The 23,030-nt window shown below is 42.3% G+C and overlaps 1 protein-coding gene and 1 non-coding gene across 2 annotated transcripts; one reads left to right on the forward strand and one right to left on the reverse strand.

The window, feature by feature from the left end:
- Positions 1 to 4,619: 4,619 nt before the first annotated feature.
- On the forward strand, positions 4,620 to 19,952 carry Skp1 (S-phase kinase associated protein 1). The gene is made up of 6 exons (XM_032912215.1): positions 4,620 to 4,869; positions 10,111 to 10,207; positions 15,852 to 15,925; positions 16,881 to 17,024; positions 18,114 to 18,254; positions 19,116 to 19,952. Exons 2-6 carry the CDS (start codon positions 10,111 to 10,113, stop codon positions 19,149 to 19,151), a joined length of 492 nt encoding a protein of 163 aa, XP_032768106.1. The 5' UTR covers positions 4,620 to 4,869; the 3' UTR covers positions 19,152 to 19,952.
- Positions 11,370 to 11,505, reverse strand: LOC116910682. The gene has a single exon (XR_004389213.1). It is a non-coding gene; the product is annotated as a small nucleolar RNA SNORA42/SNORA80 family (small nucleolar RNA).
- Positions 19,953 to 23,030: the final 3,078 nt, after the last annotated feature.

Genomic DNA, 23,030 nt, shown 5'->3' on the forward strand with positions numbered 1-23,030 from the left:
CAGCTGTGTCCCGAAAAGCCCACCCCAGCATGGGTGACTGCTCGTGAAAGCCAGAAACCAGGAGCACACTGCACACTGTGCAGGCAGCTAGCTCAACAGGCTTAAGAGTCACTTCCCTGGTCTTTGCCTCTTCTAGTTGCTGACACTTCTCTGATAAAGTCTGTGTGTTCTTCGCTGCCTCTGTACACTCATGGAAGGGCAGAGCCTAGTGAACCCGGCCAGTCTCAGGTACTTTCTGAAGCTATTGAGTCATTTACAGAATTCTATACCTTCCCTTGCCCCCCACAAGGAGCTTCCCTTAAAGAAGGGATGCTTTATCGCTGAGGAAAGCTACTTAATTTAGATGGGATCCTCTGGCCTCCCGTGCACACCAAGAGTCTTCCCAATGGGTGGATGCCTAAGGGAACGGGAACTGAATCCTGAGCTGCTCTGGGTCACTTGGCTGATTTATTGTTTGGCTGAGACAGAGTCCCGTCACGTATCTCAGGGTGGCCTCCAACTTGCTATGTGGCTGAAGGTGACCTTGAACTTCTGGTCCTTCTGTCTTTACCTCTCAAGTACTAAGATAAAAAATGTGCACACATGTCTCGTCTGTATACTTGGTGGGGGGTGGGGGCGGTGGAGCTCAGGGCTTTGTGCTTCTTGACAAGCAACTCTACCAGTTGAGCTACATTCCCAATCCCAACGTCCTGGTGTGCTTGTTGTTTTGTTTTAAATGTGATTTGTTTTTGTGTTATTTATGATTGTTACTATTGCTACGATGAAAAACCATGACCGAAAGCAACTGGGGGAGGAAAGGGTTTATTTTGCTCAAGGGTCTATATAACAGGTCATCATCAAAAGCAGGGATGGCAGGGATCTAGAGAGAGGAGCTGATGAAGGGGCCATGGAGGGGTGCTGCTTACAGGCTTGCTGTCTTATAGACTCAGGACCACTAGTCTGGGAACAGCATTGCCTGTAATGGGCAGGGTCCTCCCCCATCAATCTCTAATTTAAAAAAATGCCTTACAGTCAGATCTCATGGAGGCATTTTCTCACCCGAGGGGTCTCTCTTCTCCGATGACTCTAGCTTGTGTCGTTAGTACAGAATGTTTGCCTACATCTAAGCAAGCACACCACGTCACTACAGTGCCACCTGCAGAGGCCGGGAGAGCTCACCAGATCCCCATGAGATACCTAACATGGGTGCAGAGACCTGGACTCCGGTCCATGCTACAGCAGCAAGTGCTCTTAAATGCTGGCATCTCTGCGTCCCCCCCCCCCATTCCTGTTTTAAACCCGCTGAGGCGGCTCGTCTTCAGAGGAAACTTTCTGGGGACATTTGACAGCAGTGGACACTCACTAAGGCCAATCATCTCCAGAAATAACTTATCAAAACAACTGCCTTTTCCCAAGGGCCCTGCCTGACTCCCAGGCTTTCACTTTGCCTAGAGGCTGTATCCTGGGAAACGGGTATACATCAGAACTCTGGAGCACAGGAGGATATGGGGAGAGAGGCAGGGCTCAGTTCCGGGTCATGGTATGTATGTTGGGGCCACAGCTCTGCTTTTCAGATTGGGTATATTTTATTTTTAAAGATGTATTTATTATATATGAGTACACTGTAGCCGTCTTCAGACACACCAGAAGAGGGCATCGGATCCCATTAAGGATGGTTGTGAGCCACCATGTGGTTGCTGGGAATTGAACTTTGGACCTCTGGAAGAGTAGTCAGTGCTCTTAACCGCTGAGCCATCCCTTGGTTTTGTTTTGTTTTGAAGTAACTTATTTTTGTTTTATGTGCATTGGTGTGAGGGTGTCAGATCACCTAGGACTGGAGGTACAAACAGTTGAGAGCTGCCATGTGGGTACTGGAGACTGACCGAGTCCTCAAGGAGAAGCAGCCAGTGCTCTGAGCCGTCCGTCTTGTTAGCTCCGGTTTGTTATTTTCAAGGAGTAGTAGCTGAGACTACTCAGGTTGCTCTAAAACTCATTATGTAATCCAGACTTAGCCTCAAATTTGTGCTTCTCTTGCCTCTCTTCCTGAGGGCTAGGGTTCCATGTGTGCATCATCAGGCCTGCCTAAACAAAGGGGTTTAGACTTCATGTATGCAGAGAGAATGAAGGATGGCGCAGCTTTGGAACACACGCGCACATGCACACGCGCGCACATGCACACGGGCACTCTGACGAGTCAGTTCTTTCAGATCTAGACTGACAATTATTATAAACTGGATGGAGATGCATTGCTCCCAGCTTATAGTCTACAATCCTGCAGCCATCCTGGCTCCTTAGGCGGAGGTTTCCAGGGAAAGTAGAGTTGATTCAAAAAGTCTTTCCTGATAAATGCTGCTGGCTCCTTCCTGGCAGCTCGTTATCACTGAGGCCCTACTACAAAGGTTTCTCCACTTACCCTAAGCTTAAGAATCACCTTGGATGGTTTAAAAGGCAGAAAAGCCTGCCCCACGTTAGATAAGGACCCAGCTGCCTCTCCTTGAGTGGGGCCAATTATAAGTGCATTATTCACTTAAACATTCTTTTTTGATTTAGGTTCTTACTCTATAGCCTCGGCTGATCCAAAATTATGTAGACCAGACTATCCTTGAACTCACTAACTGCAGAGGATGGTCATGAACTTCTGAGTCTCCCATTTTTGTCTCCTGGGGTTACAGACCTGTGGCATCATGTACAGTTTATGGGGGTGTTGGGAACCAAACCCATGGCCTCACACATGCGAGGCAGGCACACCACCAATTGAACCACATCCCCAGAACCAGAGAACAGACTTGCAAAAAAAAAGTTGTAGTGCTGTGCCCAACTCACTTCAGGGAAAAAAATTACTATGTAAAACATGCCTATGAACCTATAGGCAAATGGCAGGAAAATATACAAATCACCCAACGTTTGCCCCACCTGCTAGCTCCATTTCTTCGAGGCAAACAATTTCTTGTGCATCTTTTGTGAACTAATTTGTACCTTAAATAGTCTGGGCACCGCAAGGATTGAACCCAGGGTCCTGGGCATGCTAAGCTTTGTCCCAGCACCAAAACCTCCATTTTCTCCTCCAAGCATTGGTTAATTCCTTTACCGAGGCTTTCATCCCTCTGGAGAAACATACACCTATCTTGTGACAGGCAGTGTGCTGGCTTCTTAGGCTAGCTGTATGACCCAGGACTGTTTAAGGAGCCCACCAAGTTTATGCCATGTGGGAGGAAAAGGCTCTCCAAGTGGGCCTTTCCTGGGAGGCCCGAAGTAGGAGCTGTGAAGGGCAGGCAGTGCTGCAGATAAAGAGCCTGAGAACTGTGGGCCTTTCATCTTCTGTCATCGGCTGTGGCACCTGGCAGACATTGGATACCACAGCCAGCAGACAAAGACCTGGTCATTCAAGCCATTGCTTGGCCTCTCTGCCCAGACTTGTCCTGGAGAAACTGTAGGCTCTGGTTTCTTTAGGAGGCCCTGTGTGGAAACGTCTTTTGTCTTTGTGGTGCCAGGAATACCATCATGTGCTCATTGGCTAGGTGAGCCTGGCGCCTTGGTGGGGATAGTGATGCTCCCTAGACACAGCGGGGCAGGGCAGACAAGTGCCCAGTTCCTGGCTGGGCTGAGGCCAGATGGGTCCTTTCAGACCTCTCCCTTTACTTCAAAGTTGTTTCATTCTAGCGACCTTATCACAGCCTTCTGTGAGCTGCCCATACAGCATAGTCTGTTCAGGTTGGGCTGACTGTCCTAGTTCACTACTGGATGGATTCCCAGCGCGGGCCTCACAGGCCTCACACACAGGCAGAGAGCATGATTACCCAAAGAATGTAACCTCCATTCCACATCCCTGTTTTCTCTCTCCAGGCTTGGCGCTTCACTCCAACAATGGCTATTTGGGGTCTGAAAGCCTCTTCAAAGTTCAAAGGTAGGAAATAAAGGTTAAGATTATCCAACAAGGTGGTGCCTGCCTCCCAGCGCTGGGCTATTGGGAAACACAGATCTGAATTTAAAGCCAGCCTGGTCTAAAAAGCGAGTTCCAAACCTGGTTTATCTAGTAAGACCCTGTTTCAAAACAAAACAAAACAAAACAAAAAGAGTATAAGGCGAGTATATGTGGTGAAAATAAAAGCCGGTAATCTCACGAGTTTTAGACCAACCTGGTCTAGGCAATGAATTTGCAGCCACTCTGTGCCAAACGAGACCCCGTCTTAAAATGCAAAGAAAATAAAAACTAAGCAGGTGCACCAAGTCAGGAGTATTTAGAGACACCTTGACTCAACATCCGTAATTTTTTAAAGCTCAGTTATCAGTGGAGTAAGGTTCAAGTCCTTAATTCCAGGTCGGAAAAAAAAACCAAACAAACCAACCCAAAACCCTTATTTCCTTGGGTTATTAGGAGAGTAACAGTGGTCAGGCTGAGGTGACTCCTTTAAAGCACACCCACCCACAACCGGTTTTGCGGTTTGTTGTTTCCAGGCTTTTCAGGACTGGGGTCTTTCAAGCAGTTTAAGACAGCCTCTGCCTGAAAGACCCTTCGGGTCGCGATGGTTCCCCAGCCGGTGCCGGCGTCCGCACGGAAGGAGAGCACGGCGTTGTTCAGGACGGCGGAGTAAAGTGGAAGTCCCCCTCCTGCTCAGCCACCCTTCCACCCATCGCCGCTCAGCACCTCTCCAGGAGACCTCTGCGGCGCCCAGAACCTGCCACCCGTCTTTCGCATGCCGTCAGGCAATCTCAACGGCCAGCCCGGCCGGCTGTGTGACGTCACGAACTCGGGGTCCTCGGCGCCCTCTTCCCGCTCCTATAAAAGCTGACGCCGCGCGGCGCTGCTGTAGTGGCCTTGTTCTCGAGACTTCTATTCGGTTGTGAACTCTGTTCGGCAGCCTCAGGCCTGCGGTCTTGAGACCGAGCACGGTGAGTAGCAGCCCGCGAGCCGGACCAGGTCCTGGAGGGAGGGGCTGGGTGGGAGCCCCGCGTTGGCTGTGGCGTGCACGAGGCGGCGAGTCGGCCTGGCGTGTCCTGAGGCGCTGTGCGGCCCGTTGCCGACCCCGGACCGCGGGAGGCGCGAGTCGGCCGAGTCAGGCCTTCTAGGGCCGCCCATCCTTTCGGCGCTCGCTCGCTGCTGTATCCAGCTCTGTGGCAGGCCTGCTCTTTTGCGGGCGACGTCAGTCGGCCCCGAACGCGGCTGCAAGGCCTAGGCTTCGTCCCGGGCCTGCCTTAGCGACCGGCTTGTTGCTCCGCGCTCCAGGGCGGGTTGGCGGCAAGGCTTTGAGTAGGGGTCCCGGGCCTTCCGGGTGGTGGCGGTCGTTGCCACTCGATACTTAGCTCCCTCCCTTTTTCTGTATCTGGCGACATTAGCTCCTTACTGGTCTTACCTATTTAACCACCGAATATGCAGGTAACAGGTTCCCGATATTTCTTCGCTTTTTTTTTTTTTTTTTTTTGTCACGTCCTGCAGTCTCTGAACTTATTGTAATAGACCCTGTCGTCTGAGGTGTGTGACTTTTAGGAGCCCTTGACGCTAAAACCTAAGGTGTTTGGGTTAAGGGATAGTGTTAAAACCTGCCTCTTGGCTCACTTTTTCATGGAGTCCTCAGGTTTGGAGACTCAGTTTTTCATCAGAATGTTACAGTAGACTGTGTTGTGGCAAAGAACAATGCACTCCCTTCTGCCCTGCAGTCCAGTAACAAGTGGCAGAATTTCGAGTCACTTAAAACAGGTTTGTTTTTAAAGTCTGTTTTAAGTGTACTAGAATTCTCATGCTAGACTTGGATGGTGGTTTAGTTTCCAAGTCCAGGAGCTTAGAGAACTGAAGAAGGGTTTTTTGAAAGCATATCAAATCGAAATCTCATACATTATTACTTAAAAATTTTGCACTTAATTCCACCACAACAAAAGTGAAGTCTAGGATTACAGAGTGCATTGAATTACAGATTAACCGATTGCCTCCCTGGCTCTCTTGCAAGTAACCTGATACCTAAATTTGACTATGACTAAGCATGTCTTTATTGTGAATTATTTCAAGGAAATATGGAATTGTCTTTTAAAATAATTTTATTAGCCACATAGATTTGTTCTTGAGTGATCATTACAGTGCTGGGGACCATAAAGAGAACATAGTTTTGCTATTAAAAGCTGGCCTCTTTAACTTTTATTGTTGCCTTATCATAGGGAGGGTCTGCTGCTCTGGGCTTCTCTGTTCTGCAGCATATTTGTGAGTTGAAAAGTGAACTCTTGAGTCTTTTCAACCATGGATGATTGTGAAACAAGCTTTATCATCCCCCCCCCCCATTATTGAAGCTTGTTTACTTGAGGAATGGGGACAAGTGTCTCAGAAAGCTGAATGAATATTTTAGGAGATACGCCGAGTCTTAAGTGTTTGACCCTTAAATAGGTACAATAGTTATTTTAAATGCTAAACCCTATACTTTTGTGAAAATTCACGTGAGTAATGCAACCCAGGTATTCCTCAGAAGCATAAGACCTGCAGAGTTGTGTGAGTTGGGGATTTTGGTGCCCACCTTTAATCCCAGCACTGGAGGCAGAGGCAGGTTGATGGCTGAGTTCAAGACCAGTCCTTGCTACAGAGCAAGTTGCAGGACAGCTAGGGCAACACAGAGGAACCCTGTCTCAAAAACAAACTACTAAAAAAAGTTGCTTATGAAATTTTAAAGAGGTCTTGAATTACTCTTTCAGTAATGAGGGGGAAATCTGAAGATGATAAATTGCTGGCTTAGAGCTTTTAGTATTAATACTGGTTTGCTTTTGTTTGGTTTTGGTTTTTCCTAAAACTCAAGTCATGTTAGGAGCTAGTTGCTTAATTTTTTTTTTTTTTTTTTTTTTTTTTTGGTTCTTTTTTTTTCGGAGCTGGGGGACCGAACCCAGGGCCTTGTGCTTCCTAGGCAAGCGCCTACCACTGAGCTAAATCCCCAACCCCTTAATTTTTTTAATATATGAAATTATATTTTTCCTAATGACTTATATTTTATCTCAGTTGATGCATTTTTGGATTGGGGGGGTTGTTGAGATCAGTTTTTGAGACAGGGGCAAGAAAACCAGGCTAGCCTTAAATTTATTTCATATGTATCAAGAAGATGGCCATGAACTCCTAATGCTTCTGTTTGCCAAAATGTTGGGATTGTGGAAATACTTATACTCTGTCTCACCTTTTGGGCAGAGGGAGAGGGCAGTATTGCAGATTGAACTAGAGCTTTATACATGTTAGGCATTATACACAGGAGCTATATCCCCAGCCTCTTTTATATTTCATTTTAAGCAGGCTCTTAATGAGTTCCACCAAGGCTGGCTTGACCTCATTATGTAACCTAGTCAGTCCTTGAAATTATGATCCTCATCTTTCCAAAAACTGGGCGTTACAGGACTGGTTCCTCTGTATATCCCTGACAGTTCTGGAACTCACTGTATACACTGGCCTTGAACTCACAAAGATGCACCTGTGCCTTGACTCCCACGTGCTGGAATTAAAGGCATACAGTACTACCATGCTATTTTAAATTTATATTTGTTTGAGACAGATTCTTATGTAACCCAGACTGGACTTGAACTTGGCTGTGTGCCCAATGTCTGAATTCCTACATCTCAAGTACTGGGTTTATAGGCACCTGCCACTATGACTTAAATGTATTTTGTTGTTTTGTTTGCTTTTTTGAGACAAGGTCTTTCGGTGTAGTCCTGGCTGCCCTATTTATTACATGTAAGTACACTGTAGCTGTCTTCAGACACACCAGAAAGAGAGCATCAGATCTCATTACAGATGGTTGTGAGCCACCATGTGGTGGCTGGGATTTGAACTCAGGACCTCTGGAAGAGCAGTCAGTGCTCTTTTAACCACTCAGCCATCTCTCTAGCCCTAAATGCATTTTTGAAGCAGTTTTGTTTGTTTGTTTTGAGTTTCTCTGTGCAGCTTTGGCTCCCCTGGGACTTTCTCTGTAGACCAGGCTGGTCTTGAACTCTAGATCCGCCTCTGTCTCCCAAGTGCCCAGATTAAAAGGCATGCTTCGCCACTGCCTGGCTGAAGCAGGTCTTTTTTTTTTAATTTGGTAGGTACTTAGCCAGACGATCTCAAACTTGGACATCTGAACAATAGGTAATAAAAAATTTAAAAGGAGCTGGGTTCACGCCTTTACCCTAACCCCAGCACTGGGAGGCAGAGGCAGGCAGATCTCTCTGTGAGTTGAGGTCAGCCTGGTCTACAGAGTGAATTCTAGGACAGTCAGAGATACACAAGGAAACCTTGAAAAACCAAAACAGAAAAAAGGACTCTAAATTTAAGCTCCTTACGGGTTTTAGGGATCTTACTGACAGCTGCCTGTATGGCCTTTATTTTCTTGTATGTGGTCTTGCACTTGTTTAGAAGTGAGCATATCCATGGGGTTGGGGATTTAGCTCAGTGGTAGAGCGCTTGCCTAGCGAGCGCAAGGCCCTGGGTTCGGTCCCCAGCTCCGGAAAAAAAAACAAAAAACAAAAAAAACAAGAAGTGAGCATATCCTAGTCTACTCTTTGGAGTAGTTTACTTGCTTTTTACTGATAGATTTCATTGTAGGATACTTACTTTTATTTGATAGCTTTATTTATTTTAGACTGACTTTGCTCGGTTTGTTAATAATTAATTGTGGCAATTAATTTTTCAGATTGAGTAGTTATTACTCCATGAGAGCATAAAGGAATATGGAAAGCATGTATAATATCTGGATTTCTTGGACCTGCCAGCAGATGAACAATGACACAGAGACTTAATAATTTTATTATAGCTTAGGCTACCTCCTCGCTTGCTCATCCAACTTAAATAACCCCCACTAACCCCTCTCTCACTCCAACTGCCTCCCTGTCCCCATGGATTTCTTCTCCTAGAGACCCTCTCTGAGCCCAGAAGTCCCGCCCTCTCTTTTCTGCCTAGCTATTGGTGGATCAGCTCTTAACATCCAGCAAGAAAGGTGAGGAACCATAAGATTAACAATACCCAAATCCCAGCCTTATTCAGCTCTCAGTCAGTACAGAATTAACATCTGAATAGCATAAAAGACAACCTTCACACCTTGTACAGAAGTCACCCCAACAATGTATCTTAACATTTTTAAAGGGCTAGCAAATGGTTGGCTACCAAACCTGATGACCTAAGCTTGATCCCTAGAACCCACACAGGGGAAAGAGAGATCCATCCTCCTGCAGCTCGTTCTCTGACCTCCACATGTGTGCTGAGGTATATGCACACCCACACATTCTAAAAGTAAATGTCAAAAACACAGCTCTTAAAACCAGTTGTAAATTCAGTACTGCCTTTAAGTAGACCTTAAAGGCTGGGAAATAATCCTCCCTCCCTCTCTCCCTCTCACTCTTCTCTTTTCCTTGACCCTCTCTCCCTTTCCCTCGAATTTCTCCCTCTCCCCCCTTTCTTTCTCTCTCTTTAAATAAAAGCAGAGCCGGGGTTGGGGATTTAGCTCAGTGGTAGAGCGCTTGCCTAGCAAGCGCAAGGCCCTGGGTTCGGTCCCCAGCTCCGAAAAAAAGAAAAAAAAAATAAAAGCAGAGCCAGTAGTTGGTGGTGCACACCTCTAATCCCAGCACTTGTGAGGCAGATGCAGACAAATCTCTGAGTTTGAGGCCAGCCTGGTCTACAGAGTTCCAGGACAGACTGTTAACACAAAGAAACCCTGTCTCAAAAAACCATATATAGGGGGTTGGGGATTTAGCTCAGTGGTAGAGCGCTTGCCTAGGAAGCGCAAGGCCCTGGGTTCGGTCCCCAGCTCCGAAAAAAAGAAAAAGGAAAAAAAAAACAAAACCATATATAGGGGGCTGGAGAGATGGCTCAGCAGTTAAGAGCACCGACTGCTCTTCCAGAGGTCCTGAGTTCAATTCCCAGCAACCACATGGTGGCTCACAACCATCTGTAAAGAGATCCGATGCCCTCTTCTGGTGTATTTGAAGACAACTACAGTGCACCTAATATAATAAATGAATAAATCTTTAAAAAAAACATATATTTCAACAATTACAGGCTTGTTTGTGAAGAATTTAGATGTGTACGGTAATTGTAAGTTACTGCTTTCTGACTAGTTGATGAAATAAATGTCTTGTGGAATGGAATTAATAGCACTTAAATTTCTGTTCAATTTCTATTAAAAAAAATTCTATTTTTAGATGCCTACGATAAAGTTGCAGAGTTCTGATGGAGAGATATTTGAAGTTGATGTAGAAATTGCCAAACAATCTGTGACCATTAAGACCATGCTGGAAGGTAAGTTTATGAAACCTTGGTGTGAAGAAAGAGGGTATACAACTTAAGATGTAACTTAGAAGTATTTACTTGAGCTAGTCTATTATAAGCTTGAGAAGGTAATTTCCTTTCTGCTTTGTGTGAATAAAACCATAAACTATTACAGTGTTGGGGTTTTGTTGTTGTCGTTTTTGTTTTTAAGGTTTACTAGGCAAGTGGCTCACACCTTAAATTCCAGCACTTAGATGAGAGATTGGGGATCTCTGAGTTCTAGACCAGCCAAGACTATATAGTTGAGACAACTGTCTTACAAACAACCAAAAAAAGATTATTGTGTGTGCAGGCAAGCCATGTCACACCAGATATAGTATATTTCAGGAGTAAGTTTTCTACTTTCATTTCTCCTGTCCTACCTTATTGGCTTTTGGTGTGTTTTAGCTTTTTGTTTTAAGACAAGTCTCTCTTTATAGCCCATGATGTCCTGGAACTCCTTGTAGACCAGGTTGGCCTTCTATTCAAGAAAATTCACCTGTCTCTGCCTTCTAAGTGGTGGGATTAAAGGTGTACTCACTATACCTGGCTACTTCGTTGTTTTCTAAATTTTTGTTAATTATGTGTGTATTTAGGCATATAGGTATATATATGCACATGTTTTCAATTGCCTGTGAAGGAGTTAACAGGTGGTTGTAAGCTGCCCAATATGGATGCCAGAAACTGAACTGGGTCTGCTCTAAGAGCAGTACATACACTCTTTTGACCACTAAACCATTTTTCCAATCCCTGTTGCTTACCCCTCCCACTCCCTTTTGAGACTGGGTCTCTCTTGTTTCTGCTACAAATCCTTACCTCTTTGCCACAAAGAATGCTTAGATTACAAATACAAGTTACCACATCCAGCTTCTTATGTTGATTCTGAGGATCAAATTCGGCTCATCTTGCTGACCCTAATGTGACTTTACATATCAGACAATGGTTCCTTTTTGTTTGGTTGGTTTTTAGTTTTTTGAGACAGAATTTCTCTGCAGTCTATCTTGAAACTACCTCTGTAGACGAGGGTGCTTGCCTCTGAGTCCTGAGTGTTGGAATTAAAGGCACATAGCACCATGCCTGACTACAATAATTCATTTCTATTTCAAGTAAATTGGATTTAAAAGTTTTGTTTTACTTTTTTTTTTATCCTTGTTACTGTGCGACCCACTTCAGTGCCAGCAGCCTAAGACAGGGAGGCCAGGCCATGGTTCGGGGCTACAGGTTGATCTAGCACGGGACACTGTTGAGAGGCCCAGAGGAACGGTCCTGCCATAAATCCAAACCCATGCACTTGTTTTACTTTTGTGTTTCTAATGATTAAAATCAAAGCATTTGGAAGGGGGTTGTCTTCTTCACAGCAGCCAAACAGAATGCTTGCCGTTTAGCTGTAGACATTAGCTGTATGGAGTGGGTGCTGTTGAAGACTTAAAAAGTCCACAACTGAAGACTATCTGCATTTCATTTTTTAAAAATTATTTTCTGTGTATGGCTGTTTTGCTTTGCATGTGTATTGTGTACCATGTTCATGCAGAGGTAAGAAGAGGGCATGTGATTCCTTGGAACTACAGCTCTGGATGTGGGGGCTGGGAACCAAATCCAGGTCCTCTGCAAGAGTAACAAGTGCTCATAACTACTGAATTGTCTCTGCATTTAGTTTTTATTATGTGTCTCTCTGTGTGGTGTGTATATGTGCATACCTCAGGACAACTTTTGGGAGTTGGTTCTTTCCTTCTGTTGTGAGTTCTGAAGATCTCTGATCAGTTAGTCAGGCTTCCATGGTAAGCACTTTTTCACCCAAAATGTATTTTTTAAACAGGCCTTTCTTGTTGTCTACTTGTTAACATGATGAAACTTCTGTAACACATTTGTGTGATCGAATAAAGAAGGATAAGAATGGGTCCTGAGGGCTGGGGAGGTGGCTCAGTGGCTAAGAACACTGGTTTCTCTTTCAGAGGTCATGAGTTCAATTCCCAGCAACCACATGGTGGCTCACAACCATCTATAATGAGATCTGATGCCCTCTTCTGATTGTCTGAAGACAGATACATTAAATAAATAGATCTTAAAAAAAGGAATGGGTCCTGAAATTTTGAAAGCTTACTAATTAATATTAATAGTAGATATAGAAAATCTACACACCAGTGTTTGAAGTTGATGGGAGAAATAACTTAGAATATTCTCTGTTAGTTACAAAGTTTTACATAGGAAAGGTCTGCAGCTTATAAATTCTTGAAGGAGGCAGAGAGTAATACAGGTCTAGTGGCCAGTGTCTATAATTTTAGCACTTGGGAGGTTGAGGCCCTAGAACAGGTTTGGGAGTTATAGATAAACCTTAGCTATAAGATGGTGAAAAGAATGTGAAACATAATGTTTGCTCTTAAAGACTTTACAAACTAGGAAGAGTACCAGATACTAAACAAAACTGTCAAGTTTTATGCCAAATGATATTGTAGTAGTATCTTGAGTGGTGTCAGTCCATGTTTTAGAAAGACTATAGTGAGACAGATTTTAAGTTCCATAATTTTGAGAAAAAAGTAGTTAGGATTATTAAGGAAAATTAATCTATAGTGGTGTATGCCAGTAATTACAGCACACAGGAAGATCAAAGCCAGCTTCTACATAGAAAGTTTAAGTCCATCCTGAACTGTCCTCTCCAAAAAGGAGAATTGGGGGGACTAGAAAGGTTGAGTACTGGCTGCCCCTCCAGAAGACTGATGTTCGATTCTCAGCAGCCACACATCTCATACATACCGCAGCTCCCTACTCTCTGCAGCTGTATTCCCTAGGCCATCCAGCACCCTCTTCTGGCCTCTACAGGCACCAGGTGTGCAGGTGGTACATGGACATAACAGACAAATAATCATCCACGTGAAATGCATAGTTTTTTTAAAAGGAGAAATTAATATTTTTAGTAGCCATTTGTCTAGATGGAATAGAATTGTAATACAGTAATTGGTAAAGATGTAAATGAATTTGAGAGGAATATTGACTTAACTTGAATTGTGTTGAAGATGCCTTTGAGGGAAGAGGTAACATTTCTAGGTGCCTGGAGTGCTTGCAACTTGCATAACTAATGTAGGGCCTTTTTTCCCCTCTTGAAGTGCCGGGACTGAACCCGTTATTAGACAAGTGCTCCTCACCTTTAGGTAGAGGACTTGTAATGCACCGGATATGTCTTCTATGTGACTTTAAAATAAAAGCTGGACATGCTTTTTGGTAATTGGTACATGTCATATGGTGCTTAAGTCCTATATTCTGGTAATGAACATTGTAGATCCCTTCAATTAAGCAATTAAGTCTGTAGTCAAGTGCCTGTTGAATGTAGTAGTATGGAATGGTCACAATAAAGAGAAAGTGGTTCAAGTATCTCTGTAAAGATAGCTAAGTAACAGCAGATTTGCTCCCTCAATACTTGTTTTGGCAATGGAAGTATCTTAGTGGTTGATGTGCTGATTTGACCTGTGTTGCTTCAAAGAAGCATTTGCCTTTTTTTTTTTTTTTTTAATTATATGTGAGTACACTGTAGCTATCTTCAGACACACCAGAGGAGGGCATCAGATTCCATTACAGATGGTTGTGAGCCACCATGTGGTTGCTGGGATTTGTACTCAGAACCTCTGGAAGAGCAGTCCGTGTTCTTAACCGCTGAGCCATCTCTCCAGCCCAGCATTAGCCATTTTTAAGAGCATTAGTTGCCTAGAAACTTGTGCAGACTGGCTTTGATCTCAGAAGTAAGTAGATTGATAGATAGCAGTAGTTAAAGGATTTCTTTTCTTTGTATCCTTTGTGGACTTGAAGCAGAATGGTTTCATCTGAAGTACCTGTAGCTTATAGGATTCTAGCCTATCGAGATCTGGAGTTCTTTGAGTTTGGCATCTTACTGCTTTCTTTGTTTTGTATCTGCAGTGTCCCTGATTAGAGTTTCATGTGACTTTAAAAGACAAAATTAAACTTTTTTAAACTGAAGATAATCAGAAGTGAAAATCTTGATAAATGTGCGTGTGGATTGGCTTATTTGTTGAAGTCAGGAAGTGGTATCAGATACAGGTATCTGTCAGAAGACCCTGAAACTAAATAGCTCAAAGGAGTGTGTTTTTCCCTTCATATATGGTCCTAAAGATAAAAACTGCAGCGTATCTGAATATTAGAGAAGCAATTTTTTTTTTAAGATTTTTTTTTCATTTATATGAGTACATTGCAGCTGTGTTCAGACACACCAGAAGAGGGCATCGGATCCCATTACAGATGGTTGTGAGCCACCATATGGTTGCTGGGATTTGAACCCAGGACCTCTGGAAGAGCAGTCAGTGTTCTTAACTGCTGAGCCATCTCTCCAGCCCAAGATGCAATTCTTTTTTTTTTTTTTTTTTTTTTTTTTTTGGTTCTTTTTTTTGGAGCTGGGGACCTAACTCCAGGGCCTTGCGCTTCCTAGGCAAGCGCCTACCACTGAGCTAAATCCCAACCCCCAAGATGCAATTCTTAATAGTCAAAGGACCTTAATATTACTCAAGCCTTCTTCCAAATAGCTTTATATTTAAATAAAGGTAATATTTTATGTTGTCTTTGAATATCAGTATCTCACCTAAAGAGATACTTTACAGTATAGATATTTTAACTATATTTATAGATATAGATCATTTGTTTGGGAAAAGGGGTGACTTATATATGAAACTTGAGGCTTTGCTTTTTGTTTTGTCTTTTGCTTACTCTAAGCTGGGAAGAAGTCTAGGACAAGTGTTGGAATTATGATGAGAGATGATCTCTGCTGAAACTTGTTGTAAAGGATCTCAGGGAATGCTTTGTGCTCAAGTGCAGTGTCCTTTTTGGTTCTCATCTAGACTAAGGGTTGACCTTTTACTTTTCATTTGACTTTTAAAATATATTTACTTTTTTATGTATAAATGTTTTGCCTGCGTGTATTTATGTGCACCCTGTATGTGCAGTCTCTATGGAAGAAAGAACATTGGTTTCTCCTTGAACTGGTATTAGAGACTGTTTTGCAAGTTGATGTAGAGGGGAATCCCCATAAAGCGATTAATCATAGTTGTGTAGTGGCTAAGGTATATGGCAAAGAATCTCAGGCCAAGGATATCTCCAAAGAGTACTTCAAATATAAGAAATGAACCATTAAAAAATTTTGGCTCATTTGAGGGGGGGAAGATTCAGGTTTTCCAGATTGTTGCTCAGTTATCCATACTTCATTAAATTACCAACAAGAATATGCCCCCTTGTCCATCCATACTAGCTAGTTTTATGTCAGCTTGACACAAACTAGAGTCATTTGTAAAAAAGGAACTTCAATTGAAAAAATGTCTTCATTAGCTTGGCCTGTGGGCATTTTCTTGATTAATGATTGTGGGTGGTCTCATTTGTAGGCAGGTAGTCCTGAGAAAGCTGGTTGAACAGGCAGTCAGTCAGTAAGCAGGGGCTTCTATTTTAGTTCTTGCCTTTAAGTTCCTGACCTGGTTCAGTTCTTGTCCTGGCAGGCTCTTACCTGGAAGTATAAGGTGAAATTAATTCTTTTCTCTCCAACTTGCTTTTGGTGTTTTAGCACAGCAATAGAAGTCCTAACTAAGACAGTAGTATGTTGTTACAGAATTGAGAGATAATGGTTTCGCTCTCCTGATTTTCTTAGATTTGGGAATGGATGATGAGGGAGATGATGATCCTGTTCCTTTACCAAATGTTAATGCAGCAATTCTAAAAAAGGTAAGTGATTATCTTGTTTTTCTTATTTTGGTACTGGGGATTGAATTTAGGGTCTCAAACATGCCTAACATGATCTGTTAGTAAACTAAGCCCCAGCCCAGGTAAGATTTTTTGGGGGGTGGAGTTTGTTTTATTTCTTTGGTTTGTTTTTTTATTTGTTTATTTATTCATTTGTGTTTTCTAGACAGGGTTTCTCTGTGTAGCCCTGGCTGTCCTGGAACTTACTCTGAAGACCAGGCTGGCCTTGAATTCAGAGATTGACCTGCCTTTGCCTCTTGTGGTGATATTAAAGACGTGAGGCACCACCTCCTAGCTTGGTTTGTTCTTTTTAAGATGGAGGTCTTGTTTGATAGCTCAGGCTGGCTTTGAACTTGGAAGAAATCCTACTGCTGCCTGTGGATGCTAGAATTGCAGGCATGTGCCACCATACCTTTCTAGACTTCTTAATGAACTTAGGTTATAGTCATTCCATTGTTTCTTTGTATGAATGAGTAATTTGGTTTGTGGTATATGTGCATATGTGTTTTGGCTGTGAACCTGAAGACAGAGGAAGACAGATATCCTGAACGTTCCTTGTTTATTTTCTGAATCTAGAGGGAGACTGTTAAGCAAGCTCTCCAATATTACCAACACTAGGAGTTGCAAGTGCATTGTCTCAGTGTTTTTATGTACATACTGAGGATTCAAAATGGGGTCCTTGTGCTTCTTCAGCAAGTACTCTTACTGACTGTGCTATCTTAGCTGGGGGGGGGGGCGGTGAGAACGTGTGTATCAGTCTGTATGTACGTACACGATAATTAAGTTTTTGGTTTTTGTTTTTTTAAATTGACTCTTAACTTTTTGTTGGGTCACCTTTAGCTAGTTCTCATCACAGTGTAGTGATGTCTGCCCCCCCCACCCCCCCAATTGAACTGAAAGTCTTGTAATAGAATGCCAGAAGAATTTGTTGTTGTAGGTCATTCAGTGGTGCACCCACCACAAGGATGACCCTCCTCCTCCTGAGGATGATGAGAACAAAGAGAAGCGGACAGATGATATTCCTGTTTGGGACCAAGAATTCCTGAAAGTTGACCAAGGAACACTTTTTGAACTTATTCTGGTATGTTAATGTATAAAGTAGTTCTATTGCAGAGTCTTCGTCTATTGAAGGATTGAATTGGCTATGTGCATTGATCGTCAGCTGTGGATACTCTCATGTGCAATGTAATATATATTAGTAGTTACATTAAATGTAATGGTTAAGCACTTTTGAGAGTTAGAAATATCAGGTCAGATAAAGCAAAACTATTTTGCTGCCTTTGTGAAACAAACATTACTGCAGGCACAATTAAAATGTAAAAGAGTATGTTAACACAAATCAGAAGAAAGCTGGAGTGGTAATATTTTGAAGTTAAGAGGGCTATTTTCATAATGATAAAGGGGATTGATTCTTTAAGAGTAATAGTCATAGACACCTAGAAGCAGAACTTCAAAAAGTGAAAAAAGAATGAAACACAAAAGTCAATACATAGTCGTGCAGGTATAGAAATTCCAATCTTGCTTCTCAGTAATTGTAACAAGTGGACAGAAAACCAGGTCAGGAACACTGCTGAACAGCTTGTCTCAATTTATGTGTAGGATGTTATATTTAATTATGGCCATATAAATTCTTACCAGGATAGACTAAGTTCTGGGCCATACAAATCCCAGATGTAAAAGTATTCAAGTTATACAAAATGTGTTCTCTGACCTCAGTGGTAGAAGCGTGAAAAATGTTTGAAGCTGGGTGCAGTGTTGCATACCTTGAATATAGAATAGGGGGCAGGGTTGAGTTTGAGGCCAGCCTGGTCTACATAGCATGTTTTAGGATATTCAGGGCTACATAGTGAGGCCTTGTCTCAAAGTAAAATCTGGGGAAAAATTGTGAATATTTGAATATTCAGTAATTTCTTACTTAGTAATTTGTAAGCCAAAGGAAAATTTTAAATTAGTATTTTAATTGAATTTAAATAAACTTAAAATTCAAGATAAAGGTAAAGCAGTGTGTCAGAAGAAAGCTAGTGAAAGGCGAAGTTACATTGAAAATAGCATTAAAGGGCAGAGAATTTCAGAGTTCATTAAGTGAGGTATCATTTTAAGCTCCATTTGATGTAAATTGTTAATCTCAAATATTCAGTATATATGACTAAAAGCCAGCTATCATTTACAGGCTGCAAACTACTTAGACATCAAAGGTTTGCTTGATGTCACCTGCAAGACTGTGGCCAATATGATTAAGGGGAAAACGCCTGAGGAGATTCGTAAAACCTTCAATATCAAAAATGACTTTACTGAAGAGGAGGAGGCCCAGGTAGGTAGCCTGTCTTCGATTACTTTTTAAAAAGAAACTGGAACGCAATACCAAGACCAAAAAAAAAAAAAAGACCATCATAGTCTTGGGCTAGTTCTGCAGTTATTGGGGCACTTAGCGAGAATGCCTTTGAAGTTCCATGATAACAGGGGTCATGATGGCAAATGCCTTTTATCCCAGTACTTGGGAAGCCGAGATAGACTGAGTTCCAAGGGCATCCAAGGCTACACAGAGAAACCTATCTCAGAGAGCAAAAGAACCAGTAACAACAAAAGTCTTGACACAGAGGCATTATGGTCATCTCTGTCTCCTGTGGTCTATCTCTAGATCTATGCCCTTAGGTGAGAGAGATCTTGAAGACTTTAATTTTAATTCATGAGTGTGAGCATGGTGCCTAGAAATTGGAGTTATAGGTGGTTGTGAGCTGTGGGTGGGGGTGGGATAGGAATTAAGCCTTTGAAGATAACAGCCTTAACAGTGTGATGCTGTTCTTTTTTTAAACATAAGAAAAATTTTGAACTGAAGGGGTTCTTCATTATCAGATTATCTTTTTTTTTAACCTGTGATATTTTTATAAGACATAAACTGTTGGCTTTAGAGCTCAGGGCCTGATAGTACAAGAGTGGATGGGTTGGGTTTGCTTGCCAGCTTAGAAGTAGGGCTAGAGCTCTCAGTTGCATCTGCTGTTCACTGTTAAAGTTAGTCATCAAGTCTGTTTTTACTTAGCCTAGTATTTCCCCAGTTTTCCATGTTCCTCTCTCACGTGACACAGGCTACTGATGATAAAGACAGTATAGGTAGATAGTGCTTCGTCATCTCAGAAAAGACCACTCAAGGTATTGCCTTGTCTGTCTCTTCTAGGTACGCAAAGAGAACCAGTGGTGTGAAGAGAAGTGAACTGTGCCTGTCACTGTAACACTAGAAGGGTTGTTCCAAATGCTAGTTGCACTGCTCTGTTTATAATTGTTAATATTAGAGATCAGTAGACAAACACAGCCTTGTCCTCACTGCATGTGTAGTTCCAGTACAGATCAGACCTGTGGCTGAGTTTCTTCTATGAGCAGAAGTTTCCTCTTCCCACCCACCTCCCCATTACTCTGAATAAAACCCAACTATGGGTTCTCTGTGGAAAGTGGCATTTTGGGCTCTCTCTTTCTGTAAAGTGATTTCTGCCTCTAGTTCATTGTCCAGTTAACTTCAGTGAGCCTTTCAAAGTTGGCATTGTAAATAAAACAACTTAGAAGTATGCAGAAATAAAATTAACAAAACATTTGTTCATGAATCGGAAACTGGAACAAGGCAACTTGAAGTTAACGGTGCGGATGTCTTCCGACCTCTATGCTGCTGGTAAGCTCGTGTGCAGCTGGGCTCTCTTAATTGGATCTGAGGCCTTGTTTTGTCTTTTTGGTTTTTTAATCTTCTCAGCTTTGAATATGTTGCCTAGAGACTTAGTTTACTACCCAGTTTGTGGTTTGGGAGGGGGGACTGTAACTCAACAATTTGTTAGCTTTTCAATTAAAAAAGACACTTACTTCATGTGGTATGTCATCTTTTTATCATTGTTCCCGTACAGGGAAACACTATTTGCATGTAAAAATTAATTTAACCTTTAACATTAAAGTGTATGGTAAAACTCAGAACACAGCCATCCTAAGTACAAGATGCTTTTCAATAAAAAGTAGTACAATAGGTAGTAAACAGTTGATTTTGTGGATGTAAATGTGTTTCTTCACTTAATGAATTAAGTTTGGTTATTTTTTAATTGAAGAGAATCTTGCTGAGTGGTGGTGCCCACACCTTCAATCCCAGCACTTGGAAGGTCAGCCTGGTTTATAGAGGAAGTTCTAGGATAGCCTGGGCTACAAAAAGAAGCCCTGTCTCAAAAAGCAAAAGAAAAAAAATCCAAGAGATTCTTAAGCAGTTTGTCTTTCACTGGAGGCTGTTAACATTTATGCTACTTGTGAAGCCAATACTTAGTCCTTTTTTTATTTTTATATTAAAATACTTAATTACATTAAATTTTTCACTGTGTGTGTGCGTGCGCTGACAACTTGTCAGCTGTCTCCTACCACCTGTGTGTCCCAGAAATCAAGCTCAGGTTGGCCACTTTTACTTAGCCATTTTGTTGCCTTACACCTCCCTTTGAAACCCCCAACCCCTACCCTCTCTTCTTAATACATAACTGCTCAGCCACTGTTTTTAGCTTCCTTTATTGTAGAAAGGTTTTTTCCTTACTTATTCTATAATGCTGAATATTGAACCTATGGCTTTACACATGTTAAATGCTCTCTTAGAGCTACATTGCTAGACATTTTCTTTTCCTGTTCAGGCTCTCATTTTGTTTTTTGCTAGCTAATGACATAATAACACATAATCACGTTACTTTACATACATTCTTGTCACAGTTGCTGTGAAACACACTGGACTAGATTATCACTTTATACAGCAATTTGGTTCTTCCCTTCACTTTTCATTTTTCGAAAACACACCCTACCTAGCATAGTCATAAATGTTGCCTTTTAATTCCTATTTAGTTTCTTTATTCTCAGATACAAGGCTTAGCCATATATGTTTAGGCTGGCATTGACTCAGGATAGGGTCCTCTTGCCTCAGCCTCGAGAGCACTTGGAATTTGAGATGCACACCACCATTTTGGTTCCCTTTAGTTTTCTACACAGAAATACAATACTATAACATACATGTCATCTTGTTTAGTCTGGTTCTGCCATCTTTGAGTGTAAGAAGTCTTTACATTTGAATTTGAAACCTTGGTTAAAATATTAAAAATATAGCTAAGTGGTGGCAGCAGATGCTTTTAATCCCAGCACTCAGAAGGTAGAGGCAGGCAGATCTCTTGCAGGTTCAAGGCCAGCCTGATTTACAAAAGGAGTTAGTTCTAGGATAGCCACAGCTACACAGAGAAACCGTGTTGTGAAAAAGAAAGAAGATAGGAATAGGACCTATAAGGTGGTTGAGTAGATAAAAGTACTTGCCCCAAGGCTAATGAACTGAATTTGATCCACAAGCCCACAGAATGGAAGGAAGAACTAACTCCTGTGGGTGCTCTGCCACTTGCATGCCTGACACAAAAGCACGCACACTAATAGCCAGATGGTGGCACACTCAGGAGGCAGAGACAGTGGGAATCTCTGAGTTTGTGGACAGCCTGGTCTGTAGAACTAGGACAGCAAGCTTACACAAAGAAACCTAGTCTAGAAAAACAACACACACACACACACACACACACACACACAGAGGGAGACAGAGAGAGAGATAAATGGAAATAAAATAGGCTAAGAAAGTATAAAATATTATCTGGCTTTTTTTTTCTTAAAGAGCATTGTCCCTTGTGATTCTGAAGAAATTTAAGGGTCCGGCCCCCATTGTATTGGTTTAGGAAGAAAAGGGAAGTATAATAGTACAGTGTTAGCTGGAGTGTTTCACTTGCCAGTTACTGCTATAATAAACAGTATATTTACCCAGCTTAGTAACCCTGCTTGTGTCAGGACAAACCCAAGTCTTTACTAAAGCTCTAGGATTACTGTTACATATTGTGTTTATAAAGCAAGTGTCAACTTCCAGGAAAAAAGAGCCAAAAGGGTGGGGAAATGCCAAGTCTTGTTATGGCCCAGGCTAATCTCAACTCATGGACATAGCATCTCTTAAAGACTGGAATTGGGGTCTGTGGGATGGGAGGAGTGTTAGCATTGATCTCATGCTGCTTTGAGATTTAGGGACATCACTATCTGTATTTAAAAGATGAAGTGGACAGAGGATATGCTGTATTTGTGTTTTCTCCTTAACTTTGAAAGCTATAGCCTGGTCCTCTTTCCTGATGGCTGTCATAGACATCTCACTATATAAGATACTGCTATATTGGCTCCTGTCAAACTTCTATTTGTCAAGAAGCTGAATTCTGCTCCATAGTCTCAACATGATTCCTACTTTAGACAAATGAAAAATAATCATAGGATTCAGATTAATAGATCTGATAGTTTATGTAAGGGAAAACGGACAATTTGGGTCTAGTGTTCTGCAAACAGGTTCTAGGTCTGGTGTTGAGCCCTTTTCCATGCTGGCAGTGGGATCTGTGCCTCCCCATTCCACTTCCCGTCAGGTACTCACTTGTTGTGTGTTCATATGTTCATAAATATTCATATGTTGAACTCAAAGGACAACTTTGAGGTATTGGTTCTCTCCTTACACCATGGTGGGGCTTGAACTCAAGCTGGCATACTTTGCAACAAGCACTTTTACTAGCTGAGCTATCTTGCCAGCCCTCATTTCTTTCTTTTTTTTTTTTAAAAAAAAATTATTTTATTTATATAAGTACACTGTAGGTATCTTCAGAACTCATCAGATCCCATCCATTACAGATGGTTGTGAGCCACCATGTGGTTGCTGGGAATTGAACTCAGGACCTCTAGAAGAGCAGTCAGTGCTCTTAACCACTAAGCCATCTCTCCAGCCCCCTCATTTCTTCCACCAAGTATTTTCCAGGCTCTCACCCATTATCCATAGCAGCTAGACCTTACTCTCCAGGGGTGCATTTATTCTTTCATTGGTTTGAAGACAGCCTTGACTGTCCTGAAATGTGGGCCTCTACTGCACTGCTCCCTCCCCTATTTAAACATTAACATGAAGGCTGACTTGAGGCTGGAGTCTTGCTCCACTGCTTGAATCCTGCATGGCCCTGAGGAAGTTGAGAATGGTGTCTGCTATGGTTTTACCTTTTAAGTCTTTTTATGATAGTCAATCCAGGACTTGGAAGCCACT

Source organism: Rattus rattus, chromosome 9 (genome assembly GCF_011064425.1).
Source record: "Rattus rattus isolate New Zealand chromosome 9, Rrattus_CSIRO_v1, whole genome shotgun sequence".
Taxonomy (NCBI): Eukaryota; Metazoa; Chordata; class Mammalia; order Rodentia; family Muridae; genus Rattus; species Rattus rattus.

Bases quoted from the DNA above. Each gene is read 5' to 3' on its own strand.
- Skp1 (XM_032912215.1), top strand. From the start codon at position 10,111: ATGCCTACGATAAAGTTGCAGAGTTCTGATGGAGAGATATTTGAAGTT. The intron at 10,208-15,851 runs GTAAGTTTATGA...TGATTTTCTTAG, and splicing joins CATTAAGACCATGCTGGAAG to ATTTGGGAATGGATGATGAG. The intron at 18,255-19,115 runs GTAGGTAGCCTG...TGTCTCTTCTAG, and splicing joins CTGAAGAGGAGGAGGCCCAG to GTACGCAAAGAGAACCAGTG.